The 21,182-nt window shown below is 41.3% G+C and overlaps 1 protein-coding gene and 1 long non-coding RNA gene across 38 annotated transcripts in view; one reads left to right on the forward strand and one right to left on the reverse strand.

Moving 5' to 3' along the window:
- Positions 1–17,174, reverse strand: part of LOC117955221 — an 18,217-nt gene extending 1,043 nt beyond the window's left edge. The window contains exons 1-2 of the long non-coding RNA XR_004658987.1: positions 17,123–17,174; positions 12,176–12,179 (exon numbers count right to left, since the gene is read on the reverse strand). This is a non-coding gene — a long non-coding RNA (uncharacterized LOC117955221). The remainder of the gene's footprint in view (positions 1–12,175; positions 12,180–17,122) is intronic.
- The window catches only part of dlg2 (discs, large homolog 2 (Drosophila)), a 291,611-nt gene that overhangs the window by 144,667 nt on the left and 125,762 nt on the right, over positions 1–21,182 (forward strand). For 22 of the 37 annotated variants that reach the window (XM_034889492.1, XM_034889479.1, XM_034889483.1 and 19 more), the window contains 3 exons: positions 11,865–11,948; positions 12,833–12,997; positions 15,430–15,489. In XM_034889492.1, coding sequence (XP_034745383.1) covers positions 11,865–11,948; positions 12,833–12,997; positions 15,430–15,489 — 309 coding nt within the window. Of the gene's footprint in view, positions 1–476; positions 645–11,864; positions 11,949–12,832; positions 12,998–15,429; positions 15,490–21,182 lie in introns of those variants that run through there. The other 15 variants (XM_034889480.1, XM_034889491.1, XM_034889510.1 and 12 more) reach the window with 7 other exon arrangements.

The raw sequence follows: 21,182 nt of genomic DNA on the forward strand, positions 1-21,182 counted from the left end.
CACACACACACACACACACACACACACACACACACACACGTATGTATTAATCTTGGCCAGCTGGTGGCACCCTACAACATGAATATTCAGAGAAACCGCTTGGTAACCTACCTCTGACTCTAACCCTAACTCAGAATACGAATATTAAACAAAAACAATGACAACTGTTTTTTTCCAAATGCAAATTTGCACCAGTTAAGGACACTGATATGGCAGTTTATTCTGGTAATGAGTTAATTCTTCCACAAAAAATGAGAACGAGGAGAGAAGAGAAGGAGGAGAAGGGTGATCTAGGAAGAGTGGGAAGAGAGAGCTGCAGACAGTGGGCATTCCTGATAGAAAGATAGGGAGGGAAAGGGAGTGAATTGTGGGGACAGTGTGAGTGTGCTTGTGTGTGAGCTAAAGCTTGAAGGCAAAACCTTGTTCTCATAAAGCGTGAACCCTTTTTTAGCTTTGTTAATCTCTCCAACTGTGGATTTTCATCGTTCTGCCTTGAAGCTCTGTGCTACTGCAGAGTCCATCCAGCTGGTCTTTTTTTAACAGGAATGTCTCCCATAGTCAAAAGCCCAGAGTGCACCCCAATGCTGTGCCACTGCAAAGTTGCCTGCACCAACAACACTTTGTCGTTGATGTTTGGATGCAAGGTAGGTTGATACACGTTGATGTTGACAGTTGGTCATTTTGAGTAGTTATAGAAATCTTTCTATCAGTGGCTGACTTCAAAAAATTATTCTGTATTGTTTTCTGTCTCAGTGTGTGTTATTCCTGATGAAAGTGAATCCTATGGGATAGGGATTACACTGTTGGTTGTGTTTGTTGTTTATAAGCCAAAAAGTAGTAATTTTTTGGAAAGTCAAAGCAAGCACAGTTTTTTTCATCTGCAAAACTCAGCTGTATTATTGCTTACTGAGGCTTAATTAGGGAATATTAACAACTACTGTAATATTTATGGAACCCTTTATTTATTGTAGTGACATGTCAGGACTACTACTCTGCTTTTAATGTGCTGTCATGCAAGGCAAACAGTCTCAAGTTTGCAGTGCCTTAAGATTGGAAGGTCAGGCCCTTATTTTGTGTTTCCGGTGTCAGGGATTAAGGGGAACTGTTATAAAGATTTTGATTAATCAGAAAGTGAATATTGGATAATTTAAATTTCTTCAATTATTTATCTAAAGCTTTCATGGAAGCCTGTTTAGATTCTGAAACTAAATTCTCAGGTGTTCTGTTCTTTTTGTTGATGCATAAAGCTATTGCTGACAGTATGTTGCAGTCTGCGTGCTTATAGAAATACATGTACTGTACGTTTAACAATAAAGCAGTGAAAGCAGTAGTAGGCCTTGGAAGCAGTGGTAGGCCTTTACTGTGAAGCCGAAAATGATGAAAATGACTTTCGTGGGAATCTAATTTTTACTAAAATATTAACTATTCTAAAATTAAATTTAGTCATGTTCTGTACTTTTTTTAATCGTAACGTCATATTGAAACAATGCTTTATCACGTGTTTGGGAGAACAGTTCAGAAGAATGGAAAACTCAGATTACATAGTTTAGAAGGGGTTTAATCCTCTCTAGTTTTAGTGAAGAACTGCTTATTAGTTTAACATCAAATAATCCGTTCCACAGAGGTTTACAGAGTGCTGGTATGTGATTGGTAGTCAATATTGGATTCTGGTGAGACAAAGTCAGATTCTTTTTTACAGTTTTTAATTGACTACAGATTGATAGCCAGATACAATGACTCATGTGTATATGTAATACAGCAATTGCTCAGAAAACAGACAAGCTTGAACCCAGAGGCACAATTCAAAGACAAACACAACACAACAATCCGCAGACTATAGACAATGTCTGTTTAGGACTATAGGATTATCGCATACAGTATAATCCCATAAATAACAGTGAGGTATATTCAACTGTGACTGAAAAAAACACCCACCCAGACAGTGTGTGTGTACAAAATCCATCGCTCACCTAAAATGACACACTGAAGTTACAAAAACACTTGATGACAACAGAAATGTGTATGTCTGACTGTAAAAGCAAGAAAAACAGAGGGCAGGTGCTCTTGCTTTTCCCCATAGCTCAGCTCCCCCTCCTACTGTCTGTAAGAATTAAGACCATAGCAGAGAATGGGGGAAGAGAGTCCAACTGCAGATATATAAAGCCACGGAAAGAGGTCAGTGCACACAACCGCTATGAGATTCCACACTAAATCTGCACAGAGGCTCTGAATCTGCCCTCGACCATGCCAGCCCACATTTTCATCTCATCTTGATTCTGCTGTAGTGAACATTATAGAGAAGGGATCCTATCAGTGGAGCATGACAACACCACACGTGAGCGGTGACTCCTTGCACACAGCTCAGCCCGTCACGCGCCACGGCTACAGTCATATCATCATAAAGAAGACACTAGGGCTGCAGCTAAAACATAGGAATACTATATAATAAACAATAAAGTATAATATTGTGGTAGACAGGTGAACAGCTAGTTAAGTAAATATATACACTGTGATGTGTACAGGTATAAACAGATAAATATGTGTTGGATATACTGAGATATAAACAGTTACCAGTTGTGTGAACAGGTTTAGCAGCAGTGCAGTCCCTCACAACTGAAGGCCCCATTCCTAAAATTCTGAATATTTCTTGCACTTCTGCTTGACCGTTTCACCTTAATCACTTTGAAGTTCACAACAAAATCTGACAGTATCTAATATGTACTGTTTATTAGCTTGTTCTAGTTCTTCCTTAAAGTCAGGCTATGCTGTACTGTATATTAACACTAAGGGAAATAATCAAACCTAATACTAGCATGTTTTATGGCTACATTACCAGTATTTCCCCAAATTGAAATTTCTTGATGTCTTGGTCCGTCTCTCCTCCCATCTTTCGTTGTTGGCCTGAAGCTTTCCATTGGTTTTACAGATTTTCTATGAACGATTATGACCTCTAAACATTTTGGCTTTGCAGTTTTTATGTGCATATACGCAGTGCTTTTATCACTCTCTGCAGTCTGCAGTGACATACAAAACAAAAGGATCGCTGTAATGCTATTAAAGTGTTTGGGCACAGTAATATAATATAATCTCTTAACGGAAAAAAAAATCATGTTTTATGAGTTGATGAGTTAGGGAAGACTTTTAAACTTTTGAGAAACACTGTCTACGACAAATTCGAAATTATTCTTGACTTGTATAAAGAATGTTTTTATTGATGGTAAACTTGTCAAATTAAAAGCAAGTTCCCAGTGAGTTCTTGGAGATTATGTTGGGTTGAATTCAAGGAAACACAAAGTTTGTGAAATGCTGTCTGCGAGTAATTTGTAACCATTTGTGCCTTGTTGTAAATTTGGCAAATGCATTACATCAAATTCTTTTTCTTTTTTTAACTTATTGTAAAAACGTTGTGTCTGTTTGTCCCGGCCTGTTACTGTACCACTGCTCATAAAGTCAGCTCCTTAAAAGATCAGTGTATCAGTGTTTTACAAAATGCTTCAGCATAATATTTTCATGACCTGATTGTCATGGTATGGTTATGGTATGATCATGATAAGATAATAGGGTAATCATAAAAAGTATGCTTTGTGTAGGACACACCCTACCTTGTTCACGTACAATATGATAAGAACAGCTGATTTCAGCTTCTATATTCATATCTTCTTCTGGTGGATAGATAAACTTGTTGCCCCTGGTTTCCACACATGGCGCTTAGGGGCCTCATCCTATAGGAATGGGAAGTTTCCGGTGGTTGTATCTGTGGAAATGGCAGTAGTATAAAGTAGTGTAGTATAAAGTGACATTAATGTATCAGTATGGTTCGAGTGACAAAGTTGCTAGCTTGCGAGTTCTAGAGTTCAGCAGTCTCATGGCCTGTGGTATAAAGCTGAGCCTGGTGGTGCAGGACAAGATGTGGTACTGTCTGCCAGATGGCACTAAGCAGAACACTTTGTGGTTGGGGTGATTGGGGTCTCTGCAGTGCTGGCTGCGATCACCCACAGATGGCAGCTCTGTCCTGGTAATGTGCTGTGCTGTTTTCATCCCCCTCTATAGAGCCTTGTACCACTTGTAAACGTTGCAGAGTATCCTGGATCCATGTTGAGCGTCATTAGCCTGCAGAGGAAGAATTGTCTCAGTCATTCTGATTAACCCAGGTCAGGTCCTTACCAGTGTTGGGCAAGTTACTCCGGGAGCTTAATATGTTACTCTTTACTTATTACTCCTTAAAAAAGAACAACATTACTTTTCTTATTACTTAGTATTAAAAACATTAATAACCGTTAGCCAACATTTAGCCAAACTGTAGAACTTCAAACATTATGCATTCAGTTGTTAACAGTAATTTGCAAAAACTATTGCACATTTGCTATTAAGTTTTTTTTTCAAGTTTCACACATGCTTACATTATGAAAAGGACCTGGTAACCTGTGGTCTAGGTTAGAAGAACAGGCTGTTGAATGATCCCCACGTCACAAGGCAGACACCTCACCCCTTGTTCTTTTCGATTGTATATCCGGTCCTGGTTGTGAGCGGGAAGCCCCTTTTGGCCAATTGCATAATTTATTAGCTTGCTACTAGTTTACAGGGTTATGTTATCTACTGTAACTTTTTTGTGTCTTTGTTATTATGCTTTGTGTCAACTTCATTACATCTTTGCAAACTAAATAAGCTTAACAGTAATTCACGTTAAGTCTATGGACACAAATGAAAAATAAATTATAGTAAAAAAATAATTTATTCTCACCCCAGGCTTCATTCACATCAAACAATGCTCCAGTAGTGCACCAAACTCCTTTAATATAGTTGTGTAACCAGAGCATGGGTGATGTTACCCTGTGCTGTAATGTTTCTATCACACAGTGTATTGTAGGTCACTGGGCTTCTCCCAGGCTTGCGGTCAAAAGGCCTTGGATTGGTACAATAGTTTTTTCTCTAAGCCTTTCTTTATCTAACTCCTTTACACACACAATTACACTCATTAAAGCAATTCCCCTGTTTACTGCTTATCGGTGTATCATGGCCGAATTTAGGCAAGTTACAGTACATTACACTAAATGAAGTCAAGCCTATACATCCTATTTAATTTTGGTACATGTTGGTGTTAGTACTGTTGAAAATCTTAGATGAAAGATACTAATGATTTTATTGGATTGTTTTATATTAAATAAAGGTGAACAGAATCGTCCGTGCATAATGCCACTGCTACCACTTCTGAATGCGGTCTGAGGGATCTGATCTCATTCTGTCCTTGGGGCATTCCCACCTGTACTCACAGCTGTTCATCTGTGATCGGATTATTCAAGGACGGATGTTCATACCAGGTGGAAATGGGACAGACTCTGCAAGTCTCAAAGTTTCCTTTAGTGTCAAAGCCAGGACTTAAGAACAGCCAGCAGCGCCCTGCCTAGGTTTAGCAATGTCACTGGAAAAAGGAGTATAGTTTCAGCTATGGTGTGCTTTTAGTTTCTATATTTAGATCCAATTCTCTCGCCCATTAATTTTGCTACGGTAAGCCAAATAACAGTAGTAGCTGCAGACACCCGCCTCCTTCCCCCTTTAGCAACACCCCAGTGGAAACAACATCTGTGTTTGGGAACTGCCAATACAGCCCTACAGCAGACAGTAACTGCTTCTGGCTTCCTCGTGTTCTCGTCTGTTAAAAAGATGGCTGAGAAAAAGTGAGTGCTCAATGTTCTATGTCAGTGTGTGTCTGTTTGTGTATGTTGCTGCAGCTATGTTTAGAATAATCTGTTGGTATATGTTTAGACTTATAAAAGGTAATTTATCTGACTGCAATTAGTTTGCTGGTTCTCACATTGTCTGGAAGTTAATTTATCATTTAGATAAATGTTTTGTCATTGATTACATTCCACTTTTAAACCAATGCCTGTCTTTTGTACCTTAAAATAATGTTTCCAAAATTGTTTTAGTGGTTCATTAACTCGTTCAAATAAGACAAAAAAAATGTTAATGGTAACAGCAATTAACAATTCTTCTTCCAACCTGTTGGGGGACCGAAGAGGAAACATGCATTGGTGCCTGCTGTAAAGGTGTTGGTTGACAAGTAGCTAATTCTAATGCTTGGTCTATAATGGTTACATAAGATTACGACCTTGTTTGACACGCTCATTTATTTTTAGAATTTTAGTTTTGACCACCGTTCACAATTCTAAGCTAACCCAAGAATTCATCAGTAACGTTAACTGCAGAGATAGACAACTAATCTAATGGGAATTTACCTTGCTGGCACACCCCTGTCTGTCTGCCTGACTCTCCCAGCGCTGCAAGGCCTCAGTCAGGATGAAAGCTGAAACAGCCCCGGCCCGGGGACACATCCACAGTAGGCCCCCAGTCAGTTAGCAGCAGTCAATTTGAGAGAGTTTTTGGTGAGCCAATAGCCAACCTGTTTGCTAACAAGAATATTGCACAGTGTTCTCCCTAATGGATAAGTTTTATTCATCCATTATGGCCCATTTGGCTACTCCACTTCTTCCTGCTTCTGAGGTTGTTGATGTAGTTGCAAGATAGATGCCAGAGTGGTGACAGCACAGTGCCCTGGCACCAGTTAGTACCGAGGCCTGACTTTGAGGTCAACTACTTGTATCAGCCATTTTCATTGCCTTATGGCACGAATTCAAGCAGGTGTTTCATTTGTCATCTTTTTCACGGTCTCCCTTTTAAAGTTAGAAAGACAATTATCTGTTGCTAACTTAAAGTTGATATACCCGATCACCCAGCAAGAGGTCATGACCATGAAATAATGATTTTTTTCAACCAGCCTGGATTTAATGCACAGTTTTGATTTTTACCAACTGAAAAGAGGACAAAGAAGAAATATTTGCTCTTTTTATGTTGTTCGAGTGTTCCACTGTCAACAGAGGTCTAAACAACATGGAAACGCTGCTTGGATGTGTGTCATTTTTACATGATATCGCCGTTCAAGATTTAGACGGCTTCATGCAGAAATAGTCTTTTAATTTTACTGAGCCTCATTGCAGATTACATTTCACATACATTGCTACATACTGTGTTACTGAGTTTCTAAAAGCTAGTCTCCAATTGCTAGACCTGTCTCCACAACGTTGTGGAGGTCCACACAGCATTCCTGGATAGGTGAATAAATGGTCAGTGGTTGTTTGCATTTCTTTAAATCAATCATAATTGTCTTGGGCGGTAAGCTCTGGACGCAGCAGCTGGTACTCTGCAAAATAGTCTCTGGACGGAACTTGTTTTGGTCAAACATTTCCATCCATCCATCTATCTTCATCCGTTTATCTGGTATCGGTTCGCGGGGGAAGCTGCTCCAGCAGGGGAGCCCAAACTTCCTTTTCCCGAGCCACATCTGAGACCCAGAAACACAGAGATACAAAATACGCGGAAGACAGGATAAAGTAAAGGTGGTTTAATGGATGCAGAGGTAATTCCAAAAGAAGAGGTGACAGGTCGGCAGGATGGTGGAAGGCAGCTCAGATGGATCTGTACGGAGAGGCAGAAGGCCCAGAAGGCATCCTTACTAGATGCCCGAACCCCCTCAACTGGCTCCCTTTGACGCGAAGGAGCAGCGTCCCTACTCCGAGCTCCTCTCGGATGACTGAGCTTCTCACCCTATCTCTAAGGGAGACGCCAGCCACCTTACTGAGGAAAACCAATTTGTCCGCTTGTACCCTGGATCTCGTTCTTTCGGTCATCACCCAGCCTTTATGACCATAGGTGAGGGTAGGAACAAACACTGACTGGTAGATTGAGAGCTTTGCTTTCTGGCTCAGCTCTCTTTTCGTCACAACGGTGCAATACATGGAACGTAATACTGCACCTGCTGCTCCGATTCTCCGACCAATCTCACGCTCCACAGTTCCCTAGGTATTTAAACTCCTTCACTTGGGGTACTTGGACTCACTCCATACCTGAAGAAAGCACTCCATTGGTTTCCTGCTGAGAACCATGGCCTCAGATTTATAGGTGCTGATCCTCATCCCAGCCGCTTCACACTCGGCCGTGAACCGATCCAGTGAGTGCTGAAGGTCACAGACCGATGATGCCATCAGGACCAAATCATCTGCAAAAAGCAGGGATGAGAACCTGAGCCCACTGAACTGCAACCTCTCCCCACCCTGATTACGCCTCAATATCCTGTCCATAAATATTACAAACAGGATTGGTGACAAAGCGCAGGCCAACCCTCACCTGAAAAGAGCCCGACTTACTGCAGAGAACCCGGACACAGCTCTCTCTTTTGTCATTCAGAGATTGGATGGCCCTGAGAAGGGACCCCCTCACCCCATACTCCTGCAGCACCTCCCACAGTGTCTCCCGGGGGACCCGGTCATACGCCTTCTCCAGAGCCACAAAACACATGTAGACTGCTTGGGCATACTCCCAGGTCAAGATCCTTGCAAGAGTGAAGATATAATAAGTTGTTCCACAACCAAGACGGAATCCGCATTGCTGCTCTTCAATCCGAGGTTTGACTATTGGCCGAACCCTCTTTTCCCACACCTTGGAGTAGACTTTACCATGGAGGCTGAGAAGTGTGATACCCCTGTAATTGGCACACACCCTCTGGTCCCCCTTTTTGAAGAGGGGAACCACCACCCCGGTCTACCACGCCTTAGGCACTGTTCCAGACTTCCACACAATGTTAAAGAGGCGTGTCAACCAAGACATCCCCTTTGCACCCAAAACTTTCAGCATTTCCGGACGGATCTCATCAATCCCTGAAGCTTTACCGCTGTGGAGTTGTTTGACTACCTCAGCGACCTCCACCAGGGAAATTGACGACAATCCCCCATCATCCTCCAGCTCTGCCTCTACCACAGAAGCCGTGTCAGCTGGATTTAGGAGTTCCTCAAAGTGCTCCTTCCACCGCCCTATTACCTCCTCGGTTAAGATCAACAACGTCCCATCATTACTGCACACAGCTTGGATGATTATTTGCTTTCCCCTCCTTAGGTGTTGAACAGATTTCGAGAAGCGCCTTAGTGCCGACCAAAAGTTCTTCTCCATGTCTTCTCCGAACTTCACCCACACCCACTGCTTTGCCTCTGTCACAGAGGCTGCAGCCCTTTGGGCCCGTCGGTACCTTGCAACTTTCTCCGGAGTCCTCTGGGATAACATATCCCATAAAGACTCCTTCTTCAGTCGGATGGCTTCCCTGACCACTGATGTCCACCAGGGTTTTCCTGGGTTACCGCCACTTGAGGCACCTAAGACCACAGCTCCCCGCCGCAGCTTCAGCAATGGAAACTTTGAACATTGCCCTATCAGGTTCAATGCCCCCAGCCTCCACAGGGATGCACAAAAAGCTCTGCGGAGGTGCAAGTTGAAAGTACCCGTTTGGGCTTACCAGGTCTGTCCAGAGTCCTCCCCCGCCCCCTGACCTAACTCACCACCAGATTGTGATCAGTTGACGGCTCCGCCCCTCTCTTCACCCGAGTGTCCAAAACATACAGCCTCAGATCAGATGAAGTAAATTAAAAAATCAATCATTAACCTTTGGCCTAGGGTGCTCTGGTACCACGTACACTTATGAACATCCTTATGTTTGAACATGGTGTTTGTTATGGACAATCCATGACTAGCACAGAAGTCCAACAACAGACAACCACTCTGGTTTAGATCAGGGAGGCCGTTCTTCCCAATCGTGCCTCTCCAAGTATCTCCATCATCACCCACGTGTGCGTTGAAGTCCCCCAGCAATACTATGGAGTCCCCTACTGGAGCTCCATACAGGACTCCATTCAAAGTCTCTGAGAAGGCCGAATACTCCGAACTCTTGTTTGGTGCAACTCCAACGCAGCGGCGCTCAGCTGGGGGCTTGTGAGTATCCCCAGACCCGCCCGGCGCCTCACACCCTGGGCAACTCTGGAGTAGGACAGAGTCCAACCCCTATCCAAGAGTAGGGTTCCAGAGCCAAGACTGTGCGTAGAGCTAAGCCCCACAACATCTAACTGGTAGCCCTCCAATTCCCGCCCAAGTTCCGTCTCCTTCCCTCACAGATAGGTGACGTTCCACGTTCCCAGAGCCAGCCTCTGCCGCCCGGGTCTGGTCTGTCGAAGCCCCTGACCTTCATTGCCACCCATGTGATAATGCACCCAACCCCACTGGTTCCTACCACAGGTGGTGGACCCATGGGATGGAGAGAGAGGAGCCACATAGCTTTTTCGGGCAAACCCAACCACCAGGTGCTCGCTGATGAGCGCGCCGTCTGGGCCTGGCTTCAGACGGGGGCCCCGGGCTTCCTCCGGTCAGGGTCCCTCGATCTCTTTCTCATTTTATTATAGGATTTTTGGTCAAAACATTTGCACTCTGCAAAAGAAAACACAGCATACAATATTTAAGGAAGTTAACTGTTGACACAGTACAGTATCATGAGCTTTTATACAGCTGATACATGGTTACACCTCATTAGCTCTTACCAGTGTCACCGTCTATGGCAATCCCACCAGTTGGTCCCAAAAATGTCCCGGTTAGAGAGGAGATGCTATAAACATATTCTTTGTAAATCTTTACTATCATTCCCTGAACAAACCAAGCAGGCCCGCCTTTTTGGACCATCCAAGTTGTTCTTAAAACTTGTTATTTCCAGCCTGTAATGTTGCTCAGAGGTTCTGCAACCAGAGTTTAAAGTTTACTCCAAAAAAGCAGAAAGTGAGGGAGCTTCTGTCAGCAACTATTCCGTAAATGAACTGTTGTCAATCTAGACAGTTTTTTTTTGTAGTTTTGTAGGTTATAGCTCATTCATCATTACTATTTATTATTCTCATCAGCCAGTTAACCCCCACATGTTCAAACACGCACCCCAACTACTACTTACCTGCGCTGTTAAAATGACCTGCAATGGTAAAATGCTCACTCAGGAGAACATTAAAACCTACAGCAGGGATTATCATATATACTGTATATAGATATGATTAGTATACTAGTATAGTCTTAAGAATTAAATTCCTTTGTCACTTCACCCTTTTATTTCTCTTACATCTTACAGGATCATGCAGTAGACATGCATACATAACAATACAGCTCAGGCACATTTACAGAATGTATTTCTATTTTTGTAGCACTGGTAGCTAAAATATTACCAGCCCCGAGCTGCATCCTCCTAACATTAGAATGCATCTCTTTGCATTGGATTGATTAGAAATAACTGTGATTACTGAGGCATTACAATTACAATTGGTTTTCATCTTACAGCTAGCCACACTCTCGGCATGAAGATCTCTTCTGTTTCCCTCCCCCTCATTCACTGAGTCTGTGTATCTACTACAGTAATTGCTGTTCTGTCAATCTAAGAGTTTACAAATTGACTTTGAGATCCATGCTCTTCCTTCCTTTTTTTGTAGGAAAGTATTGCCTTGACACATTGGTGTCAAGGCACCTTAACATTAACAGTCTGTCACCTTAGATGTCACAAATGTTGGTGCATGTTGGATGGCTGCTGTTATTATTTTCTTTAGTTAAAAGTTGAAATGCTAATATGTCTGTTTCTTCATTGTATAGAGAAATAGTAGATTTTTGCTAAGAATTGTGTCATGCTTTAGTTTACTCTTTACCAGAGAGCCATCCATGACATTATTGTTGCTCGGTCTTCCCATCTGTTACTACTTCTGTGTTTGCGTGTGTCTCAGTTTGTAATCCCTCTAGCCACATCTGTCCTGCATGCGCTGACATCTGTTGTGTTAGTAAAGAACAAGAGCGACACTCACAGTACTGGATGCGACAGTACCTCCTGCTGGTGTTTGTGCTTCTGTATGGGTGGACTGCTTGTATGCTTGGGAATTTGGACGTGATTGGTTCTTTATGCACTTTTCTTAGTCATACCTGTTGTATTGGCTCTTGGTGGTTACATATGGTCCGGTTGCTCTCTCCAGAACAGGCCACCAGCAGTACAGGGGTCACCCCACAACGGCCAGCCCCCAACCTGCATGAACCCTGTCTTGATGAACACGCCTTTGGTGAGAAAGGGGAGGAGGGGTGCAGTATTTTGCTGTGTATATATGAAAAATCAAAATTACAAACAGTATCATTCTGCTAATTAACCAATATTTTTGTATCTATTTTTATTTTAAGTATTTATTCTACTGACATGATATGTGACACGTTATTAATCATTTTTCATTTTTCATCACTCATAGTTAAAATTAGATTGCGTCATGTTGCACTGTAATGCAAAAAATTTGACTTAACTAATTCATCGCACGCTGTGTTTATTGGCTCAAAACACACTTTAGAGCCATTGTTGATTCTAATGACCATCTCTGACATCAGTATTGTTATTTTTGACATAATTCATGACCAAACTGGGTTTACATGTTAACTTGGAATCCATTTTATGTCGTATGAATCTGTTGTTTTCGTTTGGGATTAGCGGGGATGTCAATGTAACATGTGTATCGGAAATCACATTATCAGGTTTTAAGATAACCAAGTTATCACCTACCAAAGGTAAAAATCATATTTTAAGTCTGAGACACTGCCCATATAATTAATATTTTATATTTATACAGATTTGTATTGTCATTATTAATTGTTTTTCACGAAGGGAACATTCGATTATATCAATGTAATTGAGCTTTTTTTACAGGTCAGAATCTTAAATAAAATTTAAAATCGTACCAAGAAAAGGATATGATGATATTAATTTGTCAATATAATCAATATAGTTTAAGATGAATCATTCTTTCCCTTTTCTCCTATCCTTTTCAGATAACAGAAACACAAAGCCTATACCTACTTTTTTTTTCTCATCACTTTTCTTTGTTTGTCTTGTTGTTGTTTGTTCTCTCTCAATGCCCACCTTTTTCTCTTTCCACCTTTCCATCTCCCCTTCCTTTTTCAGCAGTACCACTACCAAGAAGACGACTCGCCATTTCTTGACCATGGATTCCCGCGGCTCACCAATGAGGTGCGCGCCCCGGAGCTTGTGCACATTTCTGAGAAGAACCTGTCTGAGATTGAGAATGTGCACGGCTATGTGTCTCATTCCCACATCTCTCCTCTTAAGGTTAGTAGCCCAAACTCTCTCCCAAGTATGGGCTTTTGCACCTAAAATGGCATAAAAACCACACATCCCAATTCAGCACCATGAATGACAACATGGCCTTCCCTCAGTCTCTGTCACTCCTACGTTTGCCTTTTTAGCTTAAATATGATCATGGACTGCTCAGTTTTATTTGTAGTTAATTGTATATAAATGCATACTACTGTTTAGCAGATTTGAGAAAAACACTAAATCACACCTTGCAGTGTGCTGCTGAGTAGAAAGTAAGTTATGGTTGAATTCAGTTTTCCTTTTCTTTCTTTTCCTTTTCTTTGATGCGCTTTTCTGTTCCAAAGAAGCACATATTGGTGGAAATAATCTGGTTGTCAGTTTGTAGTTTTATGTATCATTAGAAAATGAAATTACTTAATCCCTCCTTCTCTCTTTCTTTATCATTCCTTAAACACATTTTCCTTCTGCATTGTCCTGATGCATGACGTGCCGGTGTGTGTGCTGGCCTAAAGTTCAGCCTCTAACATCTCAATGCCTCTTTCTGCCCACAAAAGACCATGCTTCCATGTAGAGTCCAAAGTTGGGGAAAAAACTCTTTTCAGCTATGTTCACAGGTGTCAGGAGTATAGTTAAAGGTAAGCTACTGTATCATTGACTTGCTTCAATAAGACAGTGATGTTAAAGATCAGCTGGTGTTTCTGCTGGCAGATGGAGTTTGTTGTTAAGTGGTTGTGTTTCTACTTAGGTTTTGAGCCAGCAGAGGGCAATGTTGGAAATGAAGAGAAGTTTTATTGTGGCTGCAGTATATTTCAGGCAATGTTTAATATCCTGGGCAAACCATTTGCTGTTTCAGTGAAATTTCAGGCCTGAATATATTGAGGAATGACATAAACAACCTTGTTAGTCGAGACATGGCCATGAATTTGTTTTGTTGGAATGAAAATACCATTAGAAATAATCTGAAATGGATCTGATTTGATGTAGTACATATAGTATGCAGCAAAATAATTCTTCAATAATGTTCAAAGGAAATATTGTCGTTGAGGGAAGTAACTCATCCCCCATAGAAAGCTATTCTACAGGATATAGAACTTTAGTATGTGAAGACAAGATTTCATTACCCTCAGTTGTAATTGACTTTAAAAGTACTATTTTATGTATAGTCTTTATAAGGTTTGATTTATTTTTCCTTTGATTTGTTTGATATTACATCTGCTTCCACTGGCCTTCTTAAAATGGTTCCAAATGGTTATTAGAGGTGGTCATGAATAATATTTTGTGTATTAAATGATTTTGGTTAGAATGCATTTAACTGGACTCATGCCCTTGACTTTGATTTAGTGAGGACTTTTAGACTTTTGGAATGGCTTGCTGCATGACATCTGGAACTCAATTTGATGTCATTAAACACAGTACTTCCACTGTAGTATTTTTGCTAGATAATTATTTTAATGCCTTTGTCCTTGAATAATAGACCAGATCTTTTAGTTCTAATTGTTTCCTTTGGACATAGTGGAAATCATATACTATCACCATCTACTGTCAGAACCAAGGAGTGCTTGAGCTCTGTTACACCCTCTTCCTGTGTTGTGTCATAAAGCGATATCCATTGATGCTTTGATGTAATTCAGCAGACTATCCATGACATCTGACCCATTGTTATACATTGTAAATTGTCTGGAAAGTTAATAAGGTCATTGTTTATGTAAATGTAACAAACAGCAGTAATATGACTATAAAAATGTCAAACTAAGCTTTGGGTTCATTATGTTGTGCCATAGTTTTTTTAACAAGGCTGTTTATAACAGTTTCAGCAGTGAGAAAAATAGAAATTAGCAGGTCTCTACAACAGTATGGGTGTTAATTATCACAGGAATCATATTTTTATTCAGCCATTCAGACAATGTTGTTATATGTTTATTGAAAAGCTGTGAACACAACACTCTTCTTTTTTTCTTCTTTATAAATCAGTCTTTAATTAGTGCAGTAGGGATGATCAGTGATTTAGATTTTGCACATGTGCAGTCAGTCTGTGAGGGTGATATCTCTAACTGGGTAAGAGGCTCTTCCTCATTGACAGAAATAATGCAGGAAGCCAGAATGATCCGGAAGCCAGAGTGATCCACTCCCTCTCATCCCCATCCAATCTTAACCCCCTTGAACATTTTTCCCTTCTCCTCCCACACAACATGTGACAGGGTAACCATTACTAATGCCTTTTAGCCTGATGCATTAGGCTCCTCTCTCTCTCTCTCTCTCTCTCTCTCTCTCTCTCTCTCTCTCTCTCTCTCTCTCTCTGTCTGTCTGTCTGTCTGTCTGTATGTCTGTCTGTCTGTCTGTCTCTCTCTCTCTCTGTCTGTCTCTCTACCTCTGTCTCTCTCTCGCTCTCTCTCTCTCTTTTGTTTTACCTGGTAGTGATATTGTCTTTCATTTCTTACCTGCAGTCTGCGCTGGTTACCCGTTTTGATCTTGCATACCCGGGTGGGACCACATCAAACTACATGGCAAGTTTTGTTTTATTTAATTTTTATTTTATTTGTTGGGAATCTCAATCCCCTGTATTTTTTGGTATTATTTAAAACTCAAACCTCATTTCTTGGTTCTTGTAGCCAGATGATTGATGTCCCCTCGGGGCTGCATGGACTTTATGTTGGTGTTGTCTTTAATCCATTGCTTGAAGAAGCAGTTTTACTTTTCTTGTTTGTTGCTGCCCTTTTCTTGTCATACCCATACTTTGTTAAAATAAACCCATGCGTGTTTGTGACCAAACACACATGCAACAAATTCCATGCACTTTGTTGTGGTGTTATTGTGATCTGGTGTTATGCTGTTTCTGTTAATGATGTATCAATTAATTAATCAATTTTATTTGTCACATGAAATTCTATGAGGTAGAATTCCAGTTAAATTAAATTCCATCCGCTCCTTCAACTCTCATAATTCATCATAGAGCAGAATGTGGGGAGAAAAGGCTGCCACCAGGTGGTTTAGATCTTTAATGTTTCTCCTATTCTTTTTTTTGCAACACCTGGTGTAAATATCCTTTAGGCAAGGTAGACACAGCCTATTGTATGTAGCGAACCTCTCTCTGCAGGGTCTTGCAGTCCGGTTCGGTGCTGTTTTCATACCAAGATACTCTGAATTTCTTCAGGTGTCTGTGTCTGTGTTTTTGCATTGCACTGTAGTCCCCAGGTGGTTAAGTAGACTTGTGTATCGTCTGCAAAACTATGATAACTTATGTTATTATTGTTCATAATCTGAGCCAGTGGAAGCATGTAGATAATAAACAGGAGAGGCCCCAGGACAGAGCCTTAGGGAACTCCACACGTCATATCTGTGTAATCTGATGCATAGTTACCTATGGACACATAGTAGTTCCTATTCTTTAAATATGATTCAAACCACTTTAGTACTGAGCCAGAAAGGCCAACCCAGTTTTACAATTGGTTAAGTAGTATGTCGTGGTCGACCATATAAAATGCAGCACTGAGATCAAGTAATACTAAGACTGTAGTTTTTCCACTATCTGTGTTCAAGTGGATGTCAATAAACACTTTGACAAGAGCCGTCTCAGTGCTGTGGTGTAGTTGGAAACCCAACTGAAAAGTATCAAAACTGTTGTTTAGGGAAAAATAGGTTGACTTATTGAAAAGACGCGTATTCAATGATTTTAAATTGGCAATGTTTCAAAGGTGAAAAGGCCTGTTTTTGAGGTTTGTTTTAAGTGGGTATTAAAGGATAAATTCTGATAAAAAATAACTCTTCTGACAGTGCAGACATATTACAATGCTGGAGTCCAAGGCAATACCATCAAGAGTAGCTATATCTTTGGATAATGAGGTTTGCAAGTTTTTAGGGCCCAGCAAAATAACTTCAGTTTTGTTTTAGTTTAACATCTGAAAATTGTTGGTCATGCATGATTTTAAATCTTTAATGAATGTTTGAAGTTTAGCAAGCTGACTGGTTTCGTCTGGTTTGATTGATATTTTGGGTGTCATCCACGTGACAATGACAGTTAATTGAGTGTTTCCTAATACTATTGCCTAGAAGAAGCATATACAAGGTGAATAGAATTGATCCAAGCATTGAGCCTTGTGGAACGCCATGGCTAACTTTAGCGTACCTGCAAGATTTAACAAAATTGAGATCGATCAGCTAAATAGGACTTAAACCAGCTTAGTGCAATGCCAACTAAACGTTCCAATCTCTGTAACCGGGTGGTATTGTCAATAAGATCAAATGTAGCAATAAAATCTAATAAGACAAGGATGGAGACAAGTCCTTTGTCTGTCAGTTAGAAGGTTGCTTGTAATTTTTACCAGTGCCGTCTCTGTGCTATGATGCTTTCTAAATCCTGAAAGAAAGTCCTCAAATAAGCTATTGCTATGTTGAAAATCACATAACTGATTAGCTACTACCTTCTCAAGGATCTTGGAGAGAAGGGAAGGGTAGACATAGGTCTATGGTTGGCTAAGACCTAAGAAGACGTTTAGTCACAGCTACTTTAAATGACTTCAGTACATAAAGACATATCAATCCTATCTATTAACAAAATGATAACACTTCTTTAAGTAGCCTCGTTGTGATGGGGTCTAAGAGACAGGTAGACGGCTTAGCTGAAAAGACCTTTAACAGTAGTTGTTAAAGGTCTATAGGATAAAAGCAGTCTAAGTATCTGTCAGGTCTTGTTGTTCTTTCTAGCGGTCCTGCATTTAAAGGTGAACCTTTAGAAGTTAAGGGCAAATGATGAATTTTATCTCTAATTGCTATAATTTTATAATTTAAGAAGCTCATGAAGTTGTCACTACTTAGAGCTATAGGAATAAATGGCTTAATAGAGCAGTGACTATCTGTCAGCCTGACTACAGTGCTGAAAGGAAACCTTGGGTTGGTCTTATTTTCTTCTATTAGTGATGAGTAATAGTGTGATCTAGCATTTCTGAGGGCCTTCCTATACATTTTCAGACTGTCTTGCCAATCCAAATGAAAGAGAGTTATACAAAGGTGCTAGTTTCCTTTGCTTCATCATCTTCTTTTTGAGAGAAGCAACAGAGTCTTAAGTTGTCTGTAGGCAGGTCATAGCAACGTCCACAAAATGATCAATTTGGGAGGGACTAAAGTTAACATTGGTGTCCTCTGTTATATTAAGGAATGGCATTGGGTTAAATGCTGTTGGAATATCTTCCTTGAATTTAGCTAGAGCACTTTCAGACATCTAGTCTAGAAGCTTTTATTTAGTTTTGTTTAGTCGGGTAGTTAGAATTCAAAGGTTATTAGAGAATGGTCTAATTCTGCGGAAATACTATTAAATCTTCATTTTCGATGCCATATGTCAGCACAAGGTCAAGGGTGTGGTTAAAACAGTGCATGGCCTTATGCACACTCTGTCTAAAACCAATTCAATCTATTAGGGAGTTGAAAGCAATACTAAAGCTATCGACGTCAACGTCCACATAGATATTAAAATCACCTCCATTAAGTACTTTGTCTGATTAAAGGACTACACATGATAAAAACTCAAAACAACAACAATTATAATTGGCTGTAAAGTTTTGCATGTTGGATGTTGAAGATTAAGAACAAGGCTTTCAAACGAATTATAATTTAGTTTAGATTTAGGATTACCTAACAGACTTGAATCAAAGATGGCTGCATAAACAGTAATAGTGTGTTCCAAATCCAAACGGAAGTGCACCTCGTACACTACGTACTTACTTGGATAGTGCGTAAAATTTTACTGAGAGTGTCGCGCACATCTTGATGTACTTACCGGAAATGACAATCACAACAGCTCATTCCTCCTCCTTCTTCTTCTGTGAAATTGTGAATTGCACCCAGAAAGAGAGCATTCCCGCCACCTACTGTCGCCCGCGAAAAATACACTTCTGCTTTGTTAATCAAGATGAATGTGATTGTGTTTATTGTTGCCTGTATTTGCCCTCTTTTTTTGCGAGAATGAGAGGATTGCGACGCCGCCGTCGTATCATCCGCCTGCTTTTAACGGAAAATTTACCGGTATGTTGATATCCATACTTTTGCTCTTAAATAATTTTAAAAAACACCAAAAACTAGCCATTATGAGTTATTTCAGCAAAAGTGGAGTACTTAAAATTATGTCCAACTGACGTGTTAAATTAAAGAATAAATGTTTTATTACTATCAGTATTATAATAATAATGAATTCAATTTTTTCTACTTGCTATACTGATGTATTTGCTTTGACCTGCTGTAGTACAGATATTTCCCCTGTGTGGATTTCACATTTTAGAAGCTGGAACTAGTGACTTGATAAATGACTTGACTATTAATCTATTAATTACAGTGAGAATACAAGAGTAAAAGCAGATAACATTAAAACACATTCAGTCCAGTTTTATTTTAAAAAACGGTCCTGTGTTACTTCTCCAGGCTCCAGACCCCGGCTCCAGACCCCCGGCTCCAGACCCCAGGCAGTACTGCCAGGTCAACAATACGGTGCCATTGCTGGCGCTGTATTTTGACGGGGAGAGCAACATGAAGGTGGACTTCAGACTCTCTCGAGGACCCTTCAACGGTCTGATGGCCATCCTCGGCACGGGGTCTGACCATGGCTGGGGACCAGTCATTGAGGCCCTGGTCTTCCTCTTTTGGCTGGCCAGTGGTACATCCTACCGCGTGGTAGCCAGGGCCTTTGCCATGCCCAGGACCACTGTACATCGCTCTGTCCACAAGACCAGCCGCAAGGTCCTCTCTCTCCTCCCCCAGGTCGTTCGTCTTCCAACAGAGGAGGACTTTCCTCACATTGGAGCAGGATTTGCGCGGCTGGCCGGGTCGGCAGCCTTCCGCCGGGTTGTGGGCAGCATCGACGGCTGCCACGTCCGTGTGACCCCCCCGGCACGGGACGCAGCCTGTTACCTGAATAGGAAGATTTTTTATTCTGTTCAGTTCAAGGCTGTGTGTGACCACACAGCAAAATTCATCGATGTTTTTATTGGTTTCCCTGGGTCGGCTCATGATGCGAGGGTTTTAAAGCACAGCCCCCTGTACTACCATCACCGGTACCCTCCTCCTGGTTTCTGCCTCATCGGGGATGGTGGCTACCCCTGCCTCAGGCAACCCATCGCCATCATGACTCCCTTTAGGCAGCCTGTCCACAACCAACTCCAGGTACGCTTCAACAGCCACCTGTCTAGAGCAAGGTGTGTTGTGGAGAGGGCATTTGGTATCCTGAAGACCAGACGGAGGTCCATATTTTTGAAGGCGCTGGAGGTGGATGTCCTCTATGTCCCGGAGGTCATTGCTTGCTGCACAGTCCTGCACAACATCTGCTTGACAAATGGGGACCTGCTGGAGCCAGAAGCTGAAGTGGAGGGAGAAGCAGAAGACCATCCACAACCAGCTCCTCAAGGCGCCATCTGTGGAGCAGAGGACAGGCAGAGGATGGCCATGATGTGCCTTGTGCCTGACCATGATTACGCACAAATGTGATTATTGTAATTATATTGTTATTCTCCTGTCCTTGCTGTAGTTGTTGATTATTGTAATTATATTGTTGCTCTGCTGTTTGTGTTCATTTGTGTATTACAATCTGTTTTAAAAAATATTTAAGCAATCAAAATGCACGTGCTTTCATTTAAATGTAGTGATATAAATGATTTGCTGTACTGTATATACACATTTACCCATGTGCTAGAAAACATGACTTTCCCCATGTGAGCAATGAGGCAGTAGGTTGTGTACCATGGCTGACATCAATACTATTCCGCTGCCTACCAACTGTAATATACCATAACAGATTAGTTATTAGCAACAGTAATAACAGACAGATCAGATCGTTATTATTTATTTATTCACAAGTCTTTCAAGCACAGAGAAAAAACGCTCCTCCCTCATGACTACCTCCCTGTCTCTCCTCTCCTCTCTCTCCCTCACCTCCCTCTCTCTCCTATCATCCCTCTCCCTTATATCTTTTAAATGCCGTTCCTCTCTCTCCACTGCCTCCCGATGCCGCCTCTCCTCTCTCTCTCTTGCCTTTTCCTCCATTTTCACCATGTCTCTCTCAAAACTGTCATCCTTTTCTTGGAGGTCTTTAAGGGCCTGTGCGACATCCATCCTTCTCCGTTTCGGAGTGGATGTGGCCCAGGCCGTGGCTAGGTCCCTCTCTGGGGTCACCACTGAGGGGGGCTCGACAACCGCCACGTCCTGGCAAGATGAGGCA

This window comes from Etheostoma cragini, chromosome 13 (genome assembly GCF_013103735.1).
Source record: "Etheostoma cragini isolate CJK2018 chromosome 13, CSU_Ecrag_1.0, whole genome shotgun sequence".
Taxonomy (NCBI): domain Eukaryota; kingdom Metazoa; phylum Chordata; class Actinopteri; order Perciformes; family Percidae; genus Etheostoma; species Etheostoma cragini.